Consider the following 22,358-nt stretch of genomic DNA (forward strand, 5'->3'; position numbering starts at 1 on the left):
AGGATCAACGATGCTCGGTATGCGCTTGCAATTCCAACCCATAGTCTTCCCTGCTAAGTCTTGAGCTATTGCTGTTATAGAATCGCAGTTATTTGCTGTATGAACTACTCTGTCAAAATTAATCTTGATTACTTCTTAAAAGGGAAGGGACCAATCTATCAGGGGCTGATGGTGTGCCGTTTGAAGCATAAAAGAAGGAACCTGGAGAGAAATGAATTCTTCATAAATATCCGAAATGATTTCTTGGTGGGCTGAGCTATTGTTTCAAAAAATCAAATGATTTTAGCTTTCCAAATATTACACACAAGACCATCGAAACCACAAAATTGTTGTATTGACCGTAAACTCTCAAGATGGATAAAAGTTGAAGCCCACATTCAGCTAAAGAGTCACCGGTAAGAGAAGAAGATCGAAGCATTAATGGAGAACGTAACCAAATAGGCACTACTCTCGAACATTTAAAGAAGATGTGCACTGCCGTTTCTTTTTCACCACAAAAAGGACATTCATTTGAAAGAGACGGCACTCTTGCTAATCAGCTCATTTGATGGTAGACGATCTTTCAAGAATTTCCATAAGAAGATAGAAATCTTGGGTGGCAATTTGAACTTCCATGATTCTCGCCAAAGATCAAGATAGATAGATGTTGAGGTTGTTAATATCCATATTGGTTTGAAATGAAATAAGTTATATTTTTAGATATTTTATACTTATTATTGAATTAATTCCCTGATTACATTAATTTACATCTTAATGATTATTTTTATCGCATTAACCTTATCATGGCTATTTTTTAAATTTAAAATTAAAGCATAATAAAAAAAAAATGATCTCATAATTCAACCTCCTGCACTTTTTAATTTACAAATAAAATAAAATAAATAAATTAAACATATATTTTATTCAATTATTACCCTCATTAATTTTATATTAATCAAATTTTCAAATAGTAATAATGCTAAAAATATTTAAAGATAAATATCAAACAATTAATTTACATTATAATTTATTCCGTTCATAATCTCACCAATTATACATAAAAAAAAACTCTTTACATTTTCTCACGATATCTCTTGAATTTTCTTTATTTTTAATTTAGTTCATATTTTTTTTAACAATTAAATCTTATTCTTTTTTAGAATTAACTATTAAATCAGATTTCATTAATTCATTAAATAGTAATTATTCAAAATGTAGAATTTATTTATATAAAAAAATAAATATGTAATGGTGATCAAGTTACACGACGATTAATGATAACTTCAACTTATAAAATATATAACGAATAATATTTTTTAGACTTTCTCTCTCAAAAACTTATGATGTATTATTTTAAAAAAAAAGCTCATTAAAACTCCCATCTCTTAATACGATAAATTAAAGATTAAAATTCTGATTCCTTATTTCATTCCCAGTTCAACTTAAATAAACAAAGAGAAATAATAAAGAGATAACTGCTGCTACAAAGTAGGAACCACTAAGACAATAAAAAAATAAGAACAAAATAAGAAAATAACTGAAATCAATTATCCACGCTGCGCTGCTTGACCGCTTCAGCTCCCGTCCTTTAAGCCTCCCCTTAACAAACTTGTCACTGCAGCGCAGCATCTGCACTTCTCTGCTTCTGCTCATAACAAAATATTAAGACGAGAGCGTTTCGCTTATAAATGGCAAATCGGTATTTCCCATTTTTCCATTGTTAACAAAGAAGAGAATTAAAGTGGAAAAAACACTAGAGCTCGAAGCTATAACGAACAGCTTGGATCTACAGCACGCAGGCCGCTAGGGTTTCATTGATAGATTCTTTCAACAATGGCGATGGCTGCTTTGAGACGCGAAGGGAGGCGATTCGCTGCCCCCCTCATCAGTTCCCAACCGATGACCGCCATCCGATCCTCTCTTATTGCTGAGTGCGCTCTCCTCTTCCCTTTTCTCCCACATCTCTTTTATTCTCACCTTGCTTTTTTCTATACTATATTCATGTTTCTCTCGGTTTGGCCCTCTGTTCGACTGGTGAGAAAATGGGGGATTTTATTAATTTTGGGAAAATGTGATGATTTTAGATCAACAGAATCAAATGGATGGAACACAGCGGTGTTGTTATTTCGCGATTCTACATGTGTTTCTGTATTACCTTTTATCCGTTTGTTCATAACCAAATGGAGGATTTTTTTTTTTTTTTTTTTTTTATGTATTTGACTTTATTTTTATATGTTGAATTCTTGGGAATGGAATATTTTGAGCAAGGAATAGAGTGGAATGGATTGTAAGGTTAGGGGATGATGATTTAATGCAATAATTATATTGGGATTTGTTCATTTGATGATAATATTTTTTCTAACCAGTTTTGATATTAGCAGTCACTAAGTGTTTGTATGTGCATTAAAAGATTTCAATTTAAATCATAGATACCCCATTTGGTTCCTTTGTGGGGGTGGGGGTTATATGTAGACGAGAGGGTTCTGCTGTAGACTTTTAGTGATGTGGCTTTGTTGAAGCAATCAATTGGCACCCAGTTTTTTGGGTCCTATGAGGAAAGTCTATTATTTATAGCTTGTGATGTTTGAGTTTACATTTGAAGCTCAAATGACCTCAAATGCTATTTATTAATGTTCCACTTCTATATTTGGTTTGTTTAAATCAAATGTTTTTGACATTGTTCAGGGTGGATGGGCTGTTTAGCTAAAAAAGAGGTTATGACCTTTTAAGCCTTGTAAAGGACTTGTCTCTAGTTTTTATGTAGCTTTGGTATATGATACCAAAACTTTCCTACAAAAGGTTGCCAAAAAAAGGGGCGAAACAAGACTTGTTTAGGCATATAGTTCTGTAGACAGTATGAGAGATCACCTAATATCAGTTAAAAAAATGAATTGCCATTTCATTAATCTTCTCATGTGAAAATATGTTCTTCATGCTGCACCTACCATTTTCTGAATGCACTTTTTTCTGTTTTAGAAAATTTTATAGTTCTGTTAGCATTATGAGCAGCTAAAGTAGTTAGTTTTGTGTATAGGGAGCAGACCCCTCTTGGATTACGTTCTATCTCAACTCAAGTTGGTAAGCTTCATTTTCATGCAGTAGCTAATGCCTTTCTTTTGCTTGACATTAAGTCCTAAATTTTTTTTTTTCTGTATTTTAGTAAATAAATTCCCTAAAAATGTGGATAATTCTTTTTGTTGATGTATATTGTGCAGTCAGAAATCGAATGAAGAGTGTCAAGAATATTCAGAAAATTACAAAGGCTATGAAGATGGTTGCAGCCTCAAAGTTACGTGCAATTCAAACTGGAGCAGAAAATTCCCGTGGCCTATGGCAGCCATTTACTGCTCTTCTTGGCGATGTTCCTAGTATGTTCATTACTAAGCATTCAAGTTGACTTGTTTATCTTATCCAATTTAATCAGTCTTACAATAAATTGGCCATCAAATTTATCAATATTGTTTTTGCAGTTGTAAGAGTTTATTTTGCACCTCTTATGGTATTCACTGTGCCTGCATTTTTTACTAATCATATGTTACTGTTTTCTTTTGGTCATCCGCTTGCAACTTTTGCAAAATTTATTCAGAAGTGGCAATGTGTCAATGGTGTTTGACATCTTCATGGTATTGTATGCTTTTGAGGTGAATAACTTTTGTGGATTCTGCATATGATATTCTTTTGGGTGTTTGTTAACCACCAGTGAATATGTGTTGTACATATCCTGAAGCAGAGTTTTTTACTTCAAATGATACTATGCACATAGATTGATGGTACGATAGAATAAATGCTTCATCAGGAAAACCTTAGGTGCTATGAATTTAACCTAGCAGTGCTTGGCATCTTTCTCATTTTCTCTGGTCCACTAGAAGTTTAAAAATCGTGGTGGTAACAAATGAGAGCATTTGTATTATTGTGGAGAAAGATTTGTTCAAACTCTAGAAAATGTTAAGCCTTGGGAAACACAAGCTATTATCATTCTCTAATATTCTGAGGAGTTCATTAAGACACATGCAGAATTCTGATAGAAATTGATGCTAATTGCTATATCAATCTCCTGTTCTGACTAGATAAATCATAGACTTAGGAAAACTAATCTGATAAAGTTTTTTTTTTCCTCTTTTGTAAATGCTTGATTAGGAAAGTTGATTCTACACTGGTATGAAAATTTACGCACTTCAATTTTGTATTTTTCTTGGCAATTGTGCCAAATATTTTTATATATATTTCTACCCTCACTCTCTCCCTTTCTCTCAGTACTTTTCATTTTGTTCTTGCATTCATTTTTGCATTTTGTTATTGTGTCTGCCAGGTGTGGATGTGAAGAAGAATGTAATTGTCACTATTTCTTCAGACAAAGGTCTATGTGGAGGAATTAACTCCACATCAGTCAAGATAAGCAAGGCTATACACAAGTTGACTGCTGGTAGATTTTTTTTTTCGTTTTTATAACTGAACTTGCTTAGATTATTGGCAGTAAGGCTGGATGTTTTGAACAATTTAAATATATTTTTCCCCACTGTTACAGGTCCTGAGAAAGAAACAAAATATGTCATCTTGGGAGAAAAGGCGAAGGCTCAGTTGATTCGTGACTCGAGGAAGGACATTGAACTATCCATTACTGAGTTGCAGAAGAATCCTCTGAACTATACTCAGGTCAGTTGGTTATGTTTCCTGGTTTTATTGATCACACTTTCACATGTGCATACACATGAATTTTGACTCATGGTAATGTTTTTTTACTATTTTGTCAACAAGGAATCAAGTTCACTTTTGCATTGATTTTATTTATGTTATTTTTCCCCCCTCAGATGGTTCCTTTAGTGCTGTTCATGAAAAGAATATTGGCATGCCAGTTATATTCCTGACATGTTCAAGAGGGCTGTACTGAATTGCTGCAAATTTGATAGAATTTGAAGATTCCTGTCTATGATTCTTTTTGTTCTATTATTTCCATTTTAATTGTTGGCCTTTCAGGTCTCTGTTCTGGCAGATGACATCTTAAAGAATGTGGAGTATGATGCTTTGAGGATTGTCTTCAACAAGTTCCATTCAGTTGTTTCATTTATTCCAACCATGTCAACTGTTTTATCTCCAGAGGTGATTCCGAAGGTTGCACCTAATAATTTAGTCTTACTTTGAATTGATGTGTGTTGTATGATATGTTGATTTAGGTTGTGGAGAAAGAGGCTGAATCTGGGGGAAAACTTGGAGAACTTGACTCTTATGAGATTGAAGGTGGTGAAACAAAGGGTGAAATACTTCAGAATCTTGCCGAGTTCCAGTTTTCTTGTGTAAGCCTTGCTAAACTCTTGCTATATTTCTTGGTGTTTTGAGACTGAATAAATCATTTTGGAAATAATTACCATGTAAACTGAAATCTGGAAGCTTAATGCTCTAGAACTTTCACTGCTAAATGCAATTTTGTGGTCTAGACACAAGGAATTGATTCTGCCGAAAAACGTCCGTAGTTTGTGATATTACTTTTGGCTACCTCTTGGGCATTGATGCTTTGCCAATTTGTTTGATGCTTAATCTTAATATTTGTTTTGTTGGCTGTATGGGGGCCTGATATTTCTATGACAAATCAATTGTTAATAACTTGAGGTGTTTCGCACATGTTATTTTATGATAATTTCCGGAATTTTTCTTGAACATGTTTCTTACTTCCCTAGGTCCTGTTCAATGCTATATTGGAGAATGCTTGCAGTGAACAAGGAGCAAGGATGTCTGCTATGGACAGCTCAAGCAGAAATGCTGGCGAGATGCTTGATCGTCTGACACTTACTTATAACAGGTCTCTCCTGCTCTGTCTACTGAAACAATACATGCAAACTGAATGTTTGCTTTCACTTTAGCTGGGAATAAAAAATCCTCTCTCTCTCTCTCTTTCTTTTTTTTGTAACCTTTAAATATCCAACTTGGTCCATCTTTGTGATCTAAAATATTGGCCTTCCAGTAAAAGATGGTCTGTTAGTCTGTTAATCATAATGGATTTATAGCTAATCTACCTATATTTGTTGTTGAACATGTAATGCGATTGGAGTTGAGCTAGTCCTTTCTATTCTTTTATCTTGTCCTCGTGATTTTAATAATTTGTTTGATGATTTTCTAACAGAACTCGTCAAGCATCAATTACTACTGAGTTGATTGAGATTATATCGGGAGCATCAGCACTAGAAGGTTAATTAAATCTCATGCCTAGGGTGCTTGATAGCGACGAAATAAGGTCTTAGCAAAGGCCTTCTTGGAACTTTATGGCTATATTTTGAGGATGTTTTTGTTGAGCTACTCCAATAATCCCCCTACAATTGTACTTCATTTCAGGGAATTGAAAATCATATTTGTGATGGTTTCCAGTGATTTTGGGTTCATATACTTTTCTACCTATGTACCTTCAAATGGAAACTAAATGACTATATTTTGGAATGTGATAGTTCCTGTAAATTGTGTTTCATTGATGCATAGCGTGATTCCTTTACAACTATCGAGGCATATGAATAGAGAAATTTCATGTTTGATGCATATGCAAGTCAAAAACTTGGAGGAATATCTGTTGTTCATAAAACACGGGCAGTGACACTACACTCTTTAAATTAGAGATAGGAGGAGGGACTTGGTAATTATGCATACATACTTCATAAGTTGTATGCTCATCTCTTTTCAATTCAGTCGCTGCTAGCCTCCTGGGGTTGTGTTTTACAGATAAATGAACTTGAATCACATCTATCAATCTCAACAAAGAAAAGAATGCCAGTGCATCGTGTTACGCCCAATTAAGTGCATTTTTATTGGGAAAGTGGGTGGGTACAAGGGGGAGGGTCGGACGGGTAATGCTGTGTGCCTGTTTGCTGGAAAACGTAGAGCAGGCTATCATCTTTTCGGGCGAGCCTAGTAACTAGTAAGCAATCGAAGGGTTCTATTCTACGCAATGCTGCCCAACTGTTCAGAAGAGAAAGGGTTAGTGATTAAAAAAAATAAAAACTGAACTTGTATTACGAAACCAGCATTATATATTTTCGAGTATTTAACCCTTGAACCCAAAATAATTTAGAGAAAAAAAAAATTATATAACCAATCTCAAATTTTTTAAATAAAAGCTCAGCTGAGTTCTATTACGATACAAGTGCTAATATATAGTTTTGAAGGCTGAACAGCTGGAGACTTGATGAATATTCAAGCGGAAAGTCCAATTTATCCAAAATCAGTTGGAAGTTATAAGCATCAATGACGAGCAAAGTAAGCTGCCTTTTCAACGTGTACGAGGCCAAGGGAGCTACAAACCCAGCATCCTCCTCCCTCCCAACCTGTAATATCGAATTTCGCATTCTATATAGATATCAACTAAAACTCCCACCAGAAGAAGGCGCTGCAATCGTGATTGAAGATCTTGTGACCCCAGAACAACGTAGCTCGATCAGAGTTCCTATCGTCTTCCCTTTATCCATGTGGCGCGAACTTTATCTGCCGGACGTGTTGAAGACCTTAAATCTTGATACCCATGTGCTTAATTTCTTGAAGCCGAAGATCGCAGATGCTGCTATTTCTTTGGCCCAGCGTAATGGGAATAAAGGGTTTGCGATGATAATTGAATTGGGTATCTTTAAGGTTGAATGTTTGGGTAAAGAAGAAGTTGATAAAATTGCAAGCGAGTTGATCAACATGGAACCTCGTTCCAAATTAAACTAAAGAAGGGAAAGCTTAGGGTTTATTTTCTTGGTTTTTCTGTAGTTGTCATCATTCTGATCTGTACCTTCCAATGTATAACAAAAAAAAATTCTGATCTGTGTAAACACATCAAATAATACTGTCCAATAAAGCGATGGAAAATAAATTGTTACATCTCACTGGAATTTTATCGAACAGTTTCTGTGCGTTATACTAGCAAAAAGACTAGTAGCACCACAGGAAGCCTGAGCTGCTGTAAGAAATTTGGCATGTATGGAGAAATTTTATGGCAGCAGAGTAGTAGTGGGTGAAAAGATTGGCGCCAGCCAACTTAAAATTCACATTATTTAATATTTAAAAAAATAATGAAAAATACATTTTAAGAAATATCCTTCATTCTGAATATTTTCATGCAGTAAATAAAAAGATATTCAGAATTGGTCTTTTTTCTCTGCTAGAATGAAGGAAGGTGGATCCTGTGTAATTTTTTCTGTTATCCTTTGTGTAAAAACCATTTTTCTTTTTAAAAAATAAAATATGTTTAATCTAACTTATCTAATGGCCGAAAACATATTAACATATTACTTACATACTCTTTCAATTCTCCACTGAGAATGACATTTTTCAAGAACAAAATTCTAAAGATATTTTAAAAAAATCGAATAATTTTCTAACATTAAATAATTAAGAAATTTCACTAATTTTAAATAGTATATTATTTAGTAAAATCACACAAATTTTATCCAATCATATCAATTTCTTTATGAGTAGAACCAAATCATATAATTTTAATACTATACAAATTGATTAATGCATGGAAATGTGCCGATTTGAGTATAACATCAAACTTCATATTCTATTAATGTTATATATATATATATATATATATGCCACTGTTTTAATTAATAAAAAAATCCCATGCAATGCCATTGAATTCAATCAATTAATATTAATTATAAATCTCAAAAAAAAATTATATGAATAAATAATTATTTAATTTTTAAATTTTAAATATATTGATTAATTGATTTCCTTATTTTAATATATTAATTTGGGCGAAAATCAATATGATTTAAATCTTTTTTTTTTTTTCCAGAAGTATAATTCTATTATTAAAATTCTCGCCAACCATCGGTAGGTAAAGGAATAGGCACCAAGGCAAATCGAGCTAGGAAAGAGTAAAGGGATCTGAGAAGAGAGAGGAGAAGAAAGTGCACAGAGAAGAGAAGCATATAACTAAATTTAGCTCCGCAACATTTCAGGCAGAAGCAAGGCAACTTTAACTGTGAGTTCATGCTTTGCTGTGCCCTAAATTTGTTGCTTTCCTCATTTTATTTTATCTGCTTGCTTTTTAGGCTTTTTTTGTAATGGAATGCTATTGTTCTATCTGTTGTTTTCCCTGTTTGGTTCGCGGGAAATCATTGGATAAAGGAAAAGGAATCTTAAATTTTCGTATGCAATTGTTTTGTTGGCTATAAAAGTAACGTGGTTTGCCTTTGGTCCTCTTAATTTTCCTGGCGTTTTCTCACGTACCAAACAGAGGGTATGCCTTTTCATTGAGGATTGTCAATGCTTGTGGATCTATAACTCTTTAATTTTTGCAAGTTACTAGTGTTTTCTTTAAATTAATTTATCTCATTCTTGTTTTGTAATTCACAAGTTTTCTCTGCATCACAGATGCTGCTTTTTTCAGTTTTATGTCATGCTCTTTTGGATCATAATCTTAATAGCTTGATTATAGGGACTGGGTTAATATAGTAATTTGGATTCGCTTGCGGAGAAAACTTTGTAATTATTATTCACTCTATTGCTGTGATAGAGCATTTGCTGGACTGGTGAAATGTAATGGTATCACAAGTTATTTTGCATTTGTTCATTTTGTCTTTTTTTCTTTTTTTTTTTCAGCAGATTATTTGATGGAAGGGTTGGCGCGTTCACAAATCAACCCGATTCATGCTACTTTTACACAATACCGCTCTAGTTTTGTTCCAGCTTTTTCCCTGCAGTTTAAAAATAATCTGACTAGCGGTGGAATTTTGTTTATGAAACCTTCTCAATCATGCAATTCTATTACTGCTTCAGTTCAACCTTTAAAAGCCTCCTCACTGGGCCACTGCAACAATACATTGCCATCCAAAGGTTATAATCATCAACTCAATATATTTTATTCTGACCTCTATTTCTAAATAACCAGAACGATATTTTCATTTCGGAGTTTTTTTTTTATTGATTTAGTTGGGTTAAAAATTTGCCAGTTAAAGCCTTATATGGATTAATGTTACCGTTTTAGCTTTGTTCCCGAGTAAGAGAAACTGAGTCAAACTTAAATGTGAAACTAGTGTTTAAAGAATTGGATGTCATCCCTGGAGCATAATAAATAACTTTCTGAATTTAGTTTTAATATTGAAAATGATACGCTCATACTACTGCAATTTTTTTTTCTTCGGTGAATGGAGGTTTTTGTTATTTAAAAAACAAGGAAAACTAATGTCATGAACCTGCTAAATGGCAACCCAACTATATAAAACAAAAGTAAAAGCTCAGATTGCTACTTGGAAATGTTAACTGCAGTTGAGAATAATTGTTAGAGACCAACCAAGCTTAAACGATGTAAATAGACATTATAGTAGACTGCATATGATGCCCCCATTGACCAGATTATCTTTGAATCGTGCATTATTGATGCGGGGCTTGGACAACTAGGCAGAACGTTTTTTTTTTAATTAATTTTAATTTCCAACAGTCCTGTAGAAAGAGATGATTCTCCTTGATTTCAATTAATCTGTACATGGGTATATATATACAATTGATTCCTACAATTGTGTTCTACTAATTAGGAAGAAATCCTAAATAGGAATACATAATACAGAATATACAGAGAAATAATATAGTGATTGACTTTCCATAACATAGTGATTGACTTTCCATAACACTCCCCTTCAAGTTGGAGCATAGATGTTAATCATGCCCAACTTGTTACAAATGTAGTCAATCCTAGCTCCATTCAGAGCTTTTGTGAAAATATCTCCTAACTGCTCTCTAGTTTTGATGTGTCCTGTTGAGATGATCCGTTGTTGAATCTTTTCACGAATAAAGTGACAATCAATCTCAATATGTTTGGTCCGCTTATGAAACACTGGATTAGAAGCAATATGAAGAGCAGCTTGATTATCACACCACAATTTCGCAGGCAGGAAGGTCTTAAAAACTGTCTCATCTAGTAATTGAAGTATCCACATTACCTCACATACTGATTGTGCCATGGCTCTGTATTCGGATTCAGCACTAGATTGAGAAATTACACCCTGTTTCTTGCTTCTCCAAGACACCAACTTTCCTCCAATAAAAACGCAATATCCAGTAGTTGATCTCCTGTCAACCTTAGATCCAGCCCAGTCGGCATCTGAAAAACATTCAACATTCAAATGCCCATGATTACCATATAACAAACCTCTTCCTGGAGCGCCCTTCAGATAACACAAGATTTGTTCCAAGGCTTCCCAATGAGCAACAGTTGGGGAAGACATAAACTGACTTACCACACTAACGGCATAAGCAATGTCAGGATGAGTGACTGTAAGGTAGTTCAATTTTCCTACCAATTTCCTGTATCTCTCTGGATTTTCAAACAACTCACTATCCCTTACTAACAGTTGTAAAGTTGGAGTCATTGGTGCATTACAAGGCTTAGCACCTAATTTTTCTGTCTGTCAATAGATCGAGGACATATTTTCTTTGAGACAAGAAAATACCCTTCTTACTTCTCATTACTTCGATACTCAAGAAATACTTTAACAATCCTAAGTCTTTGGTCTGAAACTAAGTTTGGAGGAAGGTTTTAAGAGATGAAATACCTGCAGAGTCACTCCCAGTGATGACAATGTCATCCACATAGACTACCAAGAGAATTAGACCAGCCTCAGATTGCCTATAAAATACTGAGTGATCGCACTTACTCTTTTGCATACCAAATTCCTATACTGCTTCACTGAATCTCCCAAACCATGCCCTAGGACTTTGTTTCAAGCCATAAAGAGACTTCCGAAGCCTACAAACTTTATCCAACTCCCCCTGAGCAACAAACCCAGGTGGTTGCTCCATATATACCTCCTCCTGAAGATCACCATGAAGGAAAGCATTCTTGATATCTAATTGATGCAAGGGCCAATCATATGTAGCTGCTAAAGAGATAAACAAGCGAATAGAAGTAAGTTTAGCTACAGGAGAAAAAGTATCAGAGTAATCAACCCCATATGTCTGAGTATATCCTTTTGCTACAAGGCGTGCTTTTAACCTAGCCACAGAACCATCAGGATTTACTCATCAGAATACCCATTTGCAATCAATAGCTTTCTTACCAGTGGGCAAAGGCAATAGTTCCGATGTACCATTAGCATCTAAAGCCTCAATTTCCTCTTTCATAGCATCACACCAGCCATGATGAGACAGTGCCTCATCAACAGTATTAGGGATAGGAACAGAGTCTAAAGAAGTAACAAAACACCGAGAACAAGAAGACAATTGATTATAAGAAACAAAAGAAGAGATAGGGTAAGTACATGAATGTTTACCTTTACGAAGAGCAATGGGTAAGTCTAGATCAGAATCATGGTCAGTATGAAGTACAGGATCTCCCAACGAAGTAGCTGGTGGAGGATCTGAGTCAGGAATCTCCAATCTCCTGGAATAAACATGAACAACGGGAGGTCGAGTAGGTCTAGAGACGTATGAACAGTGTGGGAGAGGACTAGACATTGGTTGGACAGTATATATTAAGAGATTATCCTCCTCCCCCTGACTCTCATACACAGATGATGGAGGAAAAAATAGAGTGGACTCAAAAAATGTGACTCTGCAGAAACAAAATAACGATTAAAAGTAGGAGAGAAACAACGGTACTCTTTTTGGAGCCGGGAGTACCCAAGGAAGAAACATTTGAGAGATTTTGGATCCAATTTAGTAACCTGTGGACGAACATCACGCACAAAACTGGTACAACAAAAAATACAGGGTTCAATAGGGAACAAAGATTTGGAGGAAACAAAGTAGTATAAGGAATATCCCCATTAAGGACAGAAGACGGTATACGATTGATCAAAAAACATGTCGTAGAAACTGCATCTGCCCAAAAGTGTTTAGGTACTTTCATATGAAAAAGAATAGCACGAGTTACCTCAAGAAGATGACGATTTTTTCTTTCGGCCACGCCATTTTGGGATGGGGTATCCACACAGGAAGACTGATGAAGAATGTCATTTTGTGTCATACAAGGCTGAAATTGTGCTGAAAAGTATTCTTTGGCATTGTCACTTCCTAATATGCGCACAGAAATATTAAATTGAGTTTTGATTTCATTACAAAAGGCACAAAAGATAGAAAACAACTCAGAACGATTCTTCATTAAATATAACCAGGTAACACGAGAGTAATCATCAACAAAAGTAACAAAATAACGAAATCCAGTTTTAGATGTAACAGAACAAGGACCCCAAACATCAGAATGAACTAACTCAAAAGGGGATTAAGCCCGTTTATTAACTCTAGACATAGAAGGCAAACGATGATGTTTTGCAAACTGACACGACTCACATTCTAGTACTGATAAAGACTGAAATTGAGGACACAGTTTCTTCATGGTAGACAAAGAAGGATGACTCAATCTACAATGAGCTTCAAGAGGTGTTAAGGTACTGGAGCAAACAAGCGACCGCGGTACATGTTTTTCCAGAATGTAGAGACCACTTGACTCGCATCCTCTACCAATAATCTGTTTCGTCGTAAGATCCTGAAACAAACACTGGTCAGGAAAAAAGAAAACAGAACAATTTAAGGTACGAGTAAGTTTACTAACAGAAAGTAGATTAAAAGAAAATTTTGGTAGACAAAAAACAGAAGACAAAGAAATTGACGAAGTCGGGTTCGCAGTTCCAGAATCCATGACACAAGAAGTAGAACTATCAGCTAAAGTAACAGTATAGGAAGTGAGATTAGACTGAAAAGCAGATAGAAGACTAGAATTACCTGTCATGTGATCTGTCGCACCAGAATCAATAACCCATTTGAATGAAGAAGACACAAGGCATGTAGTGGATTTACTTGACTCAGCGATCGCAGTGACAGGGGAACTGGTCGGCTTTAGAGATGCCTGATACTGGGAAAATTGTGTAAAATCCTCTGCAGATACCAAAATAGTTTTCTCAGAGGAAGATACTGTAGAATTCTCTGCTGCCATATTTGCCATCTGTGATCGCTGATTTTTTCTCTGAAGTTGCGGACAATTATATTTTGTATGGCCAGGCTCATGGCAATAATAACAAATGACTCCTCTTGAGTCCTGATTAGAACTAGCCTCTCCATTACGCTGATTACTTCTGTTGCCTGTAATTTCTCCTCTACTTCCTCTTCTATTACCCTGTTGTCCATTTGGATTACAGCTAATAAGAGTACTACTGGCAGACTGTGAAGATTGAGTACTCTCTGTACGAAGGACCCGTGTGAACGTTTCATGCAAAGAGGAAATCTCAATCGAGAGAATCGAGATTTAGCGCCTCATACTCAAGAAAGGCCTGCAAGAAAACTCATAACAGCGATTGCTCGTTGGGCTCTTTGAACTTTCACATCAGGACTAAAAGGCAACAATACATTAAGTTCCTCATATATCCGTTTAAAATCCATAAAATAAGCCGTGAGAGACTTATCATCTTTCTCAGCACGGTAGAATGCCTTACAAACATCATAAATACGGGAGATATTCCCTTTATCAGAGTACAGAAAATCTAAGTAATTCTTCAATTCGTTAACAAATTCACAGTGATTAATTAAACTAATTACCTCACTATGAATCGAGTTCCGAAGCTGCAAAAACAACCGAGCATCCTCCCTTAGCCAAGTTTGTCGTGTATAATCAGTGGGTGGATCTTTAGTAAGGTGATCATCCTTATCAATGCTACGCAAATAGACCCTAACAGTCTTACTCCACTCCAGGTAATTCGAACTATTAAGTTTGTGTTCCGTGATCTTAGTCATCGCCGGAATCACATCAGAAATAACATTCTTATTGTCTGCCATTTGTTGAGACAAAGAAAACTAACCGAAACGCTAATCCAAAGTGCTTATAGCAGCAAAATAACTTAAAATCACAAATCAAGCAAATACTGAAATAGGATCTAAGGGCCAAACCTCAGAAGTCCTTTAATGGTATACTGGATCAGGCAACAGCACACAGTGGTGGAATGAGGGGGTTGAGGCGACACCGGCGATGTTGATCGGGGTTGAAACGGCCGGTCGGCGGCCAAGGTATCTCCTGAGCTGGGTAGTGAGAACAAATAGTCACCCTAGATTGATGACCTGCTCTGATACCATGTAGAAAGAGATGATTCTCCTTGATTTCAATTAATCTGTACATGGGTATATATATACAATTGATTCCTATAATTGTGTTCTACTAATTAGGAAGAAATCCTAAATAAGAATACGGAATACAGAATATACAGAGAAATAATATAGTGATTGACTTTCCATAACATAGTGATTGACTTTCCATAACAAGTCCTAATTTATTTAGGATGTCTTGTGAAGACTTCCAGCAGCTGTAGAAATTATATTAGAATTAATTAGAAAGTCTCCTACTCTATTTAGGACTTATTAATGTTTTCCTGCTTTATCTAGAATTTAGTTTATATCTTCTTATTATATTTTAGTTTATCTAAAATTCCCATTTAGTAGTTTTACATTCCTATTAGGTTTAGGAGATTAATATCTATAAATACCCTTATTTACTTGTAATTTGGGAGATAAATTATTATTAATAAAAATTCAGAAGAGGTTTATTTCACTCTTGTGCATGGAGTGTGTTTCTATTTGAGTTTCTCACTGCGTCAAGTGGTATCAGAGTGGGGAAATCGCCCCAATCGAGATCGCTTCCCTTGATAGAGTTGGCGATTACAGTGATTCTTGCGATGGTAATCAAGGAACTAGAGCCCTTTACCATAGGGACAAAACGTTGCAATGATGGAAGCAACGTTCGGAGCGACGGATGGATCTCAGATTTGAGCGTATCGAGAGACGCCTCGAAGAAATTGTAGATCGTCTTGGTGCTTTGGGAATTAAAACAAATAGGAATTGGGTTGACAAAAGAAGGCCAGGAGATGGTGTAGCTCGTAGTAACCCTATTTTTCGACAAATTTCTGCACATAGGCAATATATCTACTATCATAATTCAGAAGAGAAAGACGACTATGAATCAATCAAGTTCAATAGGCTTCAACAATGTTATAGGAGAAGAGGAGCATATGGGAATCTTGAAAAGGAAAATCGATTGAAATTTGATATTCCTTATATTTATGGGGATCTCAACATAGAAGAATTCTCATATTGGATCACAAAGATGGATCAATTCTTTGATCATTTGGACATAGCATTTGAAAAAAGAGTCAAATTGATTGTTTGTCGATTGAAAGGAGGTGCTTCTGCTTGTGGGAACGATTGCAATCTAGGAGAGCAAGAGAAGGAAGGGGACCAGTTAGTACGTGGTTCATCATGAAATGCTTGTTGGAACAAGAATTTTTGCCTCTAGATTATTAGCAGATTTTATTCTAACAAAAATCTTGCTAAGAGAAGGTTCAACCAAAGCCTTTCTTGGTTGTGAAACAAAAAGTGATGAACAAAAGGAGCTTTAAGATTCAACAATGCAACTTGAAGTGGATGAGCCTAAATTTGAAGAATTGGAACCTGAAACTTTAATTGAATTTCCTTTCGCTATGGTTGAAGATGATGAGCTTCAATTGGAAATCATTAGACCAATTGTTCTAGAAGCTAAGACTGATGAAGATGAGTAAGAAAAGCTTCAAGAATGTGTTAGAAAACCTTCAAGAATGTGTTTTTGAAAATGTGGAATATCAAGCCATGGAGACTTAAATGGAAGTTGAGGAAAAGCAATACATGGAGCCAATATTGGAGATTAGAGAAAATCAGGCAATGGAGATCAAAGACTTTTCTAACTCTTTAATTTTTATTGTTTCCTTTAATTTTATTTGTCTAGGCGTTCTTATAGAGACAAAGGTGAAGGTAAAGTTAATCAATTCAATCTTGTTTGAATCTCCATTTTTTACCTCATCAAAGAAGGCTATATGGTGTACTTTTCCAAACAAGTTCTTGATTCTTTTCCACTTTAAAATTTAAGGAAGGAATTATTCCAAGTAGGGGAGAATGGTGCTGGAGTTGTTTTGGCTATGTTGTTGTATCGTTGCAAGTTATTTCAACACGAATACAAGTTTTTTTTTCAAGTGAGGGAGTATGATGCGGGCTTGGACAACAAGGCAAATTTTTTTTTTAACTAATTGTAATTTCTAGCAGTCCTAATTTATCTAGGACATCTTGGAAAGACTTCTAGCAGCCGTAGAGATTATATTAGAATTAATTAGAAAGTCTCCTACTCAATTTAGGACTTATTAATGTTTTCTTATTTTATCTAGGATTTAGTTTTCCTATTTAATTTATATCTTCTTATTGAGTTTCAGTTTATCTAAAATTCCTATTTAATAGTTTTACATTCCTATTAGGTTTAGGAGTCTAAAAACACTATAAATACCCTTATTTACATGTAATTTGATAGACAGATTTTTATCAACAAAAATATTGCAAAGAATTTTCTCTATTTTTTCACTCTTGTAAATGGAGTGTGTTTCTAATTGAACTTCACACTGCGTCAATTATTTTCAATTTTTGCCTAAAGACCCTTCCAGCTTTACATTTTTAAGACTGATATCTATATTGTTGTAATTATTGATTACTTTTTTAAATTGACAGAGGTTCTTGAGCTTTGGAGAAGTGCCGATTCAGTATGCTTTGATGTGGATAGCACGGTATGCCTAGATGAGGGTATTGATGAACTTGCAGAGTTTTGTGGAGCTGGAAAGGCTGTTGCAGAATGGACTGCTAAGTTAGTTGTCCTTGTCATTTATTAAGATCTTAGAACTACTGTATTTCTCAATGTTAGATCTGATCTTAGTATTGAATTTCGCCAGAGCAATGGGTGGTTCTGTTCCTTTTGAGGAGGCCTTGGCTGCCAGACTATCTCTGTTCAAACCTTCCCTATCTCAGGTCCAAGATTTTCTTGAGAAGAGGCCCCCAAAGTAGGTTAAATCCTTAATCATGCTTTAATTTGTTTCTTTTAATTGAAGGGTGTTTTTATGGAGGCTACAAAAACACAATCAACACGCCATAAATGCCATAGAACATGGTAAACATGGTGAAGTCTCCAATTTCCTGAATGTATCTCCTTTCTCCTCCACAACACCCCCACACCCACAACCACACCACAACCAACTCCACCACCCCCCAACCCCACACCCCACCCCCCCCTCCCTTAACCTCCCTTTTCTTTTCTAATCCATTTTACTATCCAATGATCAAGATTTTTCATGGAGTGAATGCATGCCTCCTTTCACGGGGTATAGTCTACCTGTATATCAATTAGTTGTTCCGTTGTTTAATGACGTCTATTTGACATTTAAATTCAACTGAATCTAAATCCCAACTAATTGAGTTATGCCCCATGAATCCTTCCTTCACTCTATCATGTCTAGTGTCTAAATTGATATTAGTCATGAGATATTTAGAGATCAAACCCCTTCTTATTATTGCAACCCAAGTCATTTTCCATCATCCTTTTTCTTTGTTGTCCTCTCTTTCTTATGATTTCAGCCCAAGCCTAGTATTTTTTTATATATCTATGTGATTAAATTTGAAATTTTTTATTTAGTTTTTATATGCTTAATTTGTATTGGAGTTCATGTCATGAGAAGACATTGGCTATTTTTTATTGAACATGAACTGAAGCTAAATTTTTTATTCATGAGGACCAGAAAAGGCATGTTTTTATTGATTAATTTTTTAATTTTTTATTCATGCCTGGTTCAGAGTAAAGTTGATTGATGATTTAATTTCTGACCTTAGTATACTTCAAAATCTTGGTGTATGCCTCATCTTACTTAATATAGTAAGTTAGTAGACTTCCTTATAATGTCAAAGTTGTTAATATAGCATCTTATTTGGATCAAATTGCTAAAATATTATTTGAGTGGAGTGTATGCATCATCTTGGTGAGTTCTTTAATATAAACTCCAACTATTTTTAAATTTTGTTGCGTAACTTATTCAATTAAAATTTTTGTTTTGCCACCTAATGCATGGAAAGGACTTGTTAGTTCTTTCATTCAATTTCTTTTGATTACTTCCTCATATCCCCTTCTTAGCAATTTGAGTCAAACCTAAATTTGAAAAATCTTCACTGTTTCCGTTATCATGTAGAATCTCTCCTGGCATAGATGAGTTGGTCAAGAAGCTGAAGGCTAAAAATACAAATGTTTATTTGATCTCGGGAGGCTTTCGACAAATGATCAATGTATGTTACTGTACTAAAACTTTTGTTTTGTTTTGTTGCTTCTTTTTCTATTTCTTAGAATCCTTCATCAGACTCTGACATTTTCACTTTAAATTGAAAACTTAATAAAATGTTTACAGTAACATGATAATCATATAAAACTATCACATGTAATAACTTACTAAATAACTTTATACTAACATTTCATCAGATCCTTGCACAATAAACTGGCACCAACCAAATATGTAGGAGTCTAGGCATATTTTCTTAAACTCTCTTGATAGGAAGATTTTTGCAATCAATAATAACATTTTTACACAGTTTTATAATCATTGTAATTAATTAGTGCACAGGGTTTTTGAAGAAGGGCTCTTTGATTTTCTGCTATAGCATTCGTGGAAGAGTTTCAAAAAAAAAAAAAAACAATTATGTAATCAGTGTATTAATAATTCTATCATGTGTATTGTGTGGTCAATTCCTATAATACTTCACCCTTCAAATACTAAAACACCATAAATTTTCAACATCAAAAAAACTCAGAATGCTTTTGTCGTAGCTGTATTTTAACTGAAGGTTATTATTATCATTTGGATTTGGAACTGAAAATTTAGCTTTCTACTCTGGTGGCATTCTGTATGAGATAAATTAAATATGATGCTGTTATTATTGTCAAACAACTTCCTTGCAGCCTGTTGCATCTATCCTTGGGATTCCACCTGAAAATATATTTGCCAACCAATTACTCTTCGGAAGTTCTGGGGAATTTCTGGGGTTTGATGCAAATGAGCCGACTTCAAGGAGTGGAGGAAAAGCAACTGCAGTGCAGCAAATAAGGAAGGTTGGTCTAATACATATAAGTTTTATGTATGATTTATAAGAGTTCATCTACAGCTGCTTATGATGATAAGCCAGGTTCATGGATACAAGGCTCTGGTTATGATTGGGGATGGTGCAACTGATCTTGAGGTATGTAATTTCATTTGAACTTTCGAATTGTAAGAAAATCTTTATTATGAGATTTTGGAATAATAGGAAGTTCTGATTCCAAGTATTTTGCTCTGTGACATTTCTGCACATTTGTTGTGAGGAAATAATTTAAAGCTGTCCTGACCCTAATATGTTGCCAATTCTAAGCCCAAAATATATGACAAAAATGTGAACTGTCATTGGTCAGGTTACTTTCATTGCTTTGCCAATTTAGTTGGCAAGATGTACGGAAGCATGAGAAAGAAATAAAGTTTCTCTTTATTGTTGTGATCTTTTATTAATGACATTCTGCCAAGACATCATTTTCATTATTTATTTATTTGTAGGCTCGAAAACCAGGTGGTGCTGACTTGTTCATTTGCTATGCGGGTGTTCTACTTCGAGAGACCGTAGCAGCAAAAGCTGATTGGTTGGTTTTTAGTTTTATAGATCTGATAAATTCCTTGGAATAGGTTTTAATCTTCTGAATTCTAAATATCTTGCTATATTTCTCTTTCTCCTACGGTTGTTCTATTTTGTTGGCCAAGTACCTGTATTAAATCGGTGCTTTCTCATTTTTTCTGAACTAAAATTTTTTCCTCTTTATATCTTATAACAATGAATAAGCTACAATTATTTGAGAAGACCAACAAAAGGTTTGTGTTTTCAAGGTGTTCTTACGCCGTCATTGATCAGTATTTTGTAGTGACAACATGTTAGATCAGGGATTTGCATAAGGTTAATGATGACGTCTAAGCAGGATTGAGCTTTAAGCCCCAAACAGGTCAGTCCGTATGACCTTGCAGCCCTGTCAATTTTCTTTTCTATCTCTTCAATACTAATCATAAATAGGGCATAACTACTCTTTGGACCCACCACAGCAAAAAAAAAAAGGGGTGAAATTTGGCATTTGCTTGAATTTTTTTTTCACTTGGATGAAGTGTTTATTTATATAATTAAGCAAGATCTAGACAAGCTGGGTGTCATTTATTTCATTGATGTAAGTTGGTCATAATTAAAGAGAACTATAAGTTGCAATCGAAATGTCAACATAGATTGGGTTTACTGAAATTATGTACATGAAAAGCTGCTATGATTAAAGTTTCTTCCTTGTTCAGAATAAGAAAAACTAATAATAATCAAAGTTTCTTGCTTTTCTCACCAAAGAATCATGTGCAAAGGGTTTAAGTGGGCCTTTCTCCAAATTTAGAGATTGGCCTTATGGATCATGACAATAGCTTGTGGTTGTGATATGGCACAGCTACTTTGCTCTCGTGTCCTTTTACTCAATTATTTGATATTTGGAACTCGCAGCTATTATTTAAATATCATCCTTCAATTTCATTTTATATAATAAAAATTTTTCGATTTCAATTTATACCCTCTAAAGTTTTTCTGATCAAAATTTGCTAAGATAACTATATAAATTAAGAGATTGTTAATGAAATTAAGCCGTGATATTTTGAAGGACTTGCAAGTTAAGAGATTGTTGCACATCGTGTCCTATCACTAGGTTGGGGGATATTACCATGGCCCAACCTAACCCATGCCCATGCCTTAATAAATACAAGATCAATCTAAGCTATGCCATGTGGAATGCAATGGTTGATTGATGAATCAAGTTAGTTGGTGAGATAGATAATTCAGTAATGACTAATGAGTAATCTAACCTAACAAACATTTGTATTTGTATCATTGTAGGTTTCTTATTGGGGCGATTATATCTAACATCTTAAATGTAGGAAAGTCAATTAAGATTGTGCTGGGGTTTTGGCCCTTGTTAATCCTGCCATGACCTTAATTTACTTCTGAACCTTTGATCCTTAACCCACCTCTTCTCCTTTCGATAATTACTCATTCTCAACCACCTTTTTTTCTTCCTTTTCACTTATTTTCTCAGAATGTCGGATTTAAATATTTCAATTTCAAACTTGGTCAACAAAGCCCAAAACCTTCATTGCATGGACTCCGTCATTGAATTAGAAAAGGATAACAACAACTCTTTTCTACAGAAAAATCTTCTGGTGGGGAAGATTATTTTAACTAGAATCTTCAGTGTAGCAGTAGTCAAGACAGTGCTGGGAAAATTATGGCACACAAGGAAACCCTTTCAAGTTACAAACAAAGGGAATAATTCTTTCCTTTTCTCATTTGGGCATGAAGTCGACTCAAAATATGTTCTAGATAATAGACCTTGGTCTATTCACAATCAGCATATTTCAATCCGTGAATGGCCCCCGGACATAGCCTTCCAGGATTTAACCTTCTCACCCTCGCCCTTTTGGGTGCAAATTTATGTCCTTCCCCAAACAAACTCACGGTCCAGAATGCTATAACAATTGGAAACTTTATTGGCTGTTATATGG

At 34.9% G+C, this 22,358-nt stretch overlaps 2 protein-coding genes across 3 annotated transcripts; both read left to right on the top strand.

Moving 5' to 3' along the window:
- The first annotated feature begins 1,489 nt into the window (after nucleotides 1–1,489).
- On the top strand, nucleotides 1,490–6,433 carry LOC110647878 (ATP synthase subunit gamma, mitochondrial). Its single transcript, XM_058140155.1, has 9 exons — nucleotides 1,490–1,910; nucleotides 3,014–3,057; nucleotides 3,195–3,347; nucleotides 4,289–4,402; nucleotides 4,505–4,632; nucleotides 4,954–5,076; nucleotides 5,151–5,270; nucleotides 5,652–5,773; nucleotides 6,095–6,433. Exons 1-9 carry the CDS (start codon nucleotides 1,813–1,815, stop codon nucleotides 6,162–6,164), a joined length of 972 nt encoding a protein of 323 aa, XP_057996138.1. The 5' UTR covers nucleotides 1,490–1,812; the 3' UTR covers nucleotides 6,165–6,433.
- A 2,321-nt stretch (nucleotides 6,434–8,754) lies between these two features.
- Nucleotides 8,755–20,662, top strand: LOC110647883 (phosphoserine phosphatase, chloroplastic). Of its 2 annotated transcripts, none has more exons than XM_021801909.2 (8): nucleotides 8,755–8,929; nucleotides 9,550–9,783; nucleotides 17,452–17,584; nucleotides 17,670–17,777; nucleotides 18,954–19,047; nucleotides 19,715–19,864; nucleotides 19,939–19,992; nucleotides 20,340–20,662. In XM_021801909.2, exons 2-8 carry the CDS (start codon nucleotides 9,561–9,563, stop codon nucleotides 20,463–20,465), a joined length of 888 nt encoding a protein of 295 aa, XP_021657601.2. In that variant the 5' UTR covers nucleotides 8,755–8,929; nucleotides 9,550–9,560; the 3' UTR covers nucleotides 20,466–20,662. The 2 variants fall into 2 exon arrangements, with proteins under 2 accessions (XP_021657601.2, XP_021657602.2); XM_021801910.2 differs by having other exon boundaries at nucleotides 9,553–9,783.
- The last annotated feature ends 1,696 nt before the right edge of the window (nucleotides 20,663–22,358 follow it).

The sequence above is a fragment of the Hevea brasiliensis genome, chromosome 17 (assembly GCF_030052815.1).
Source record: "Hevea brasiliensis isolate MT/VB/25A 57/8 chromosome 17, ASM3005281v1, whole genome shotgun sequence".
In the NCBI taxonomy this organism is placed as follows: Eukaryota; Viridiplantae; Streptophyta; class Magnoliopsida; order Malpighiales; family Euphorbiaceae; genus Hevea; species Hevea brasiliensis.

Coding starts and splice junctions, on each gene's coding strand:
- LOC110647878 (XM_058140155.1), top strand. CDS start 1,813: ATGGCGATGGCTGCTTTGAGACGCGAAGGGAGGCGATTCGCTGCCCCC. Junction 1,911..3,013: donor CGATCCTCTCTTATTGCTGA/GTGCGCTCTCCT, acceptor TTTTGTGTATAG/GGAGCAGACCCCTCTTGGAT. Junction 5,271..5,651: donor CCGAGTTCCAGTTTTCTTGT/GTAAGCCTTGCT, acceptor TTACTTCCCTAG/GTCCTGTTCAATGCTATATT.
- LOC110647883 (XM_021801909.2), top strand. CDS start 9,561: ATGGAAGGGTTGGCGCGTTCACAAATCAACCCGATTCATGCTACTTTT. Junction 19,048..19,714: donor GCTTTCGACAAATGATCAAT/GTATGTTACTGT, acceptor ACTTCCTTGCAG/CCTGTTGCATCTATCCTTGG. Junction 19,993..20,339: donor ATGGTGCAACTGATCTTGAG/GTATGTAATTTC, acceptor ATTTATTTGTAG/GCTCGAAAACCAGGTGGTGC.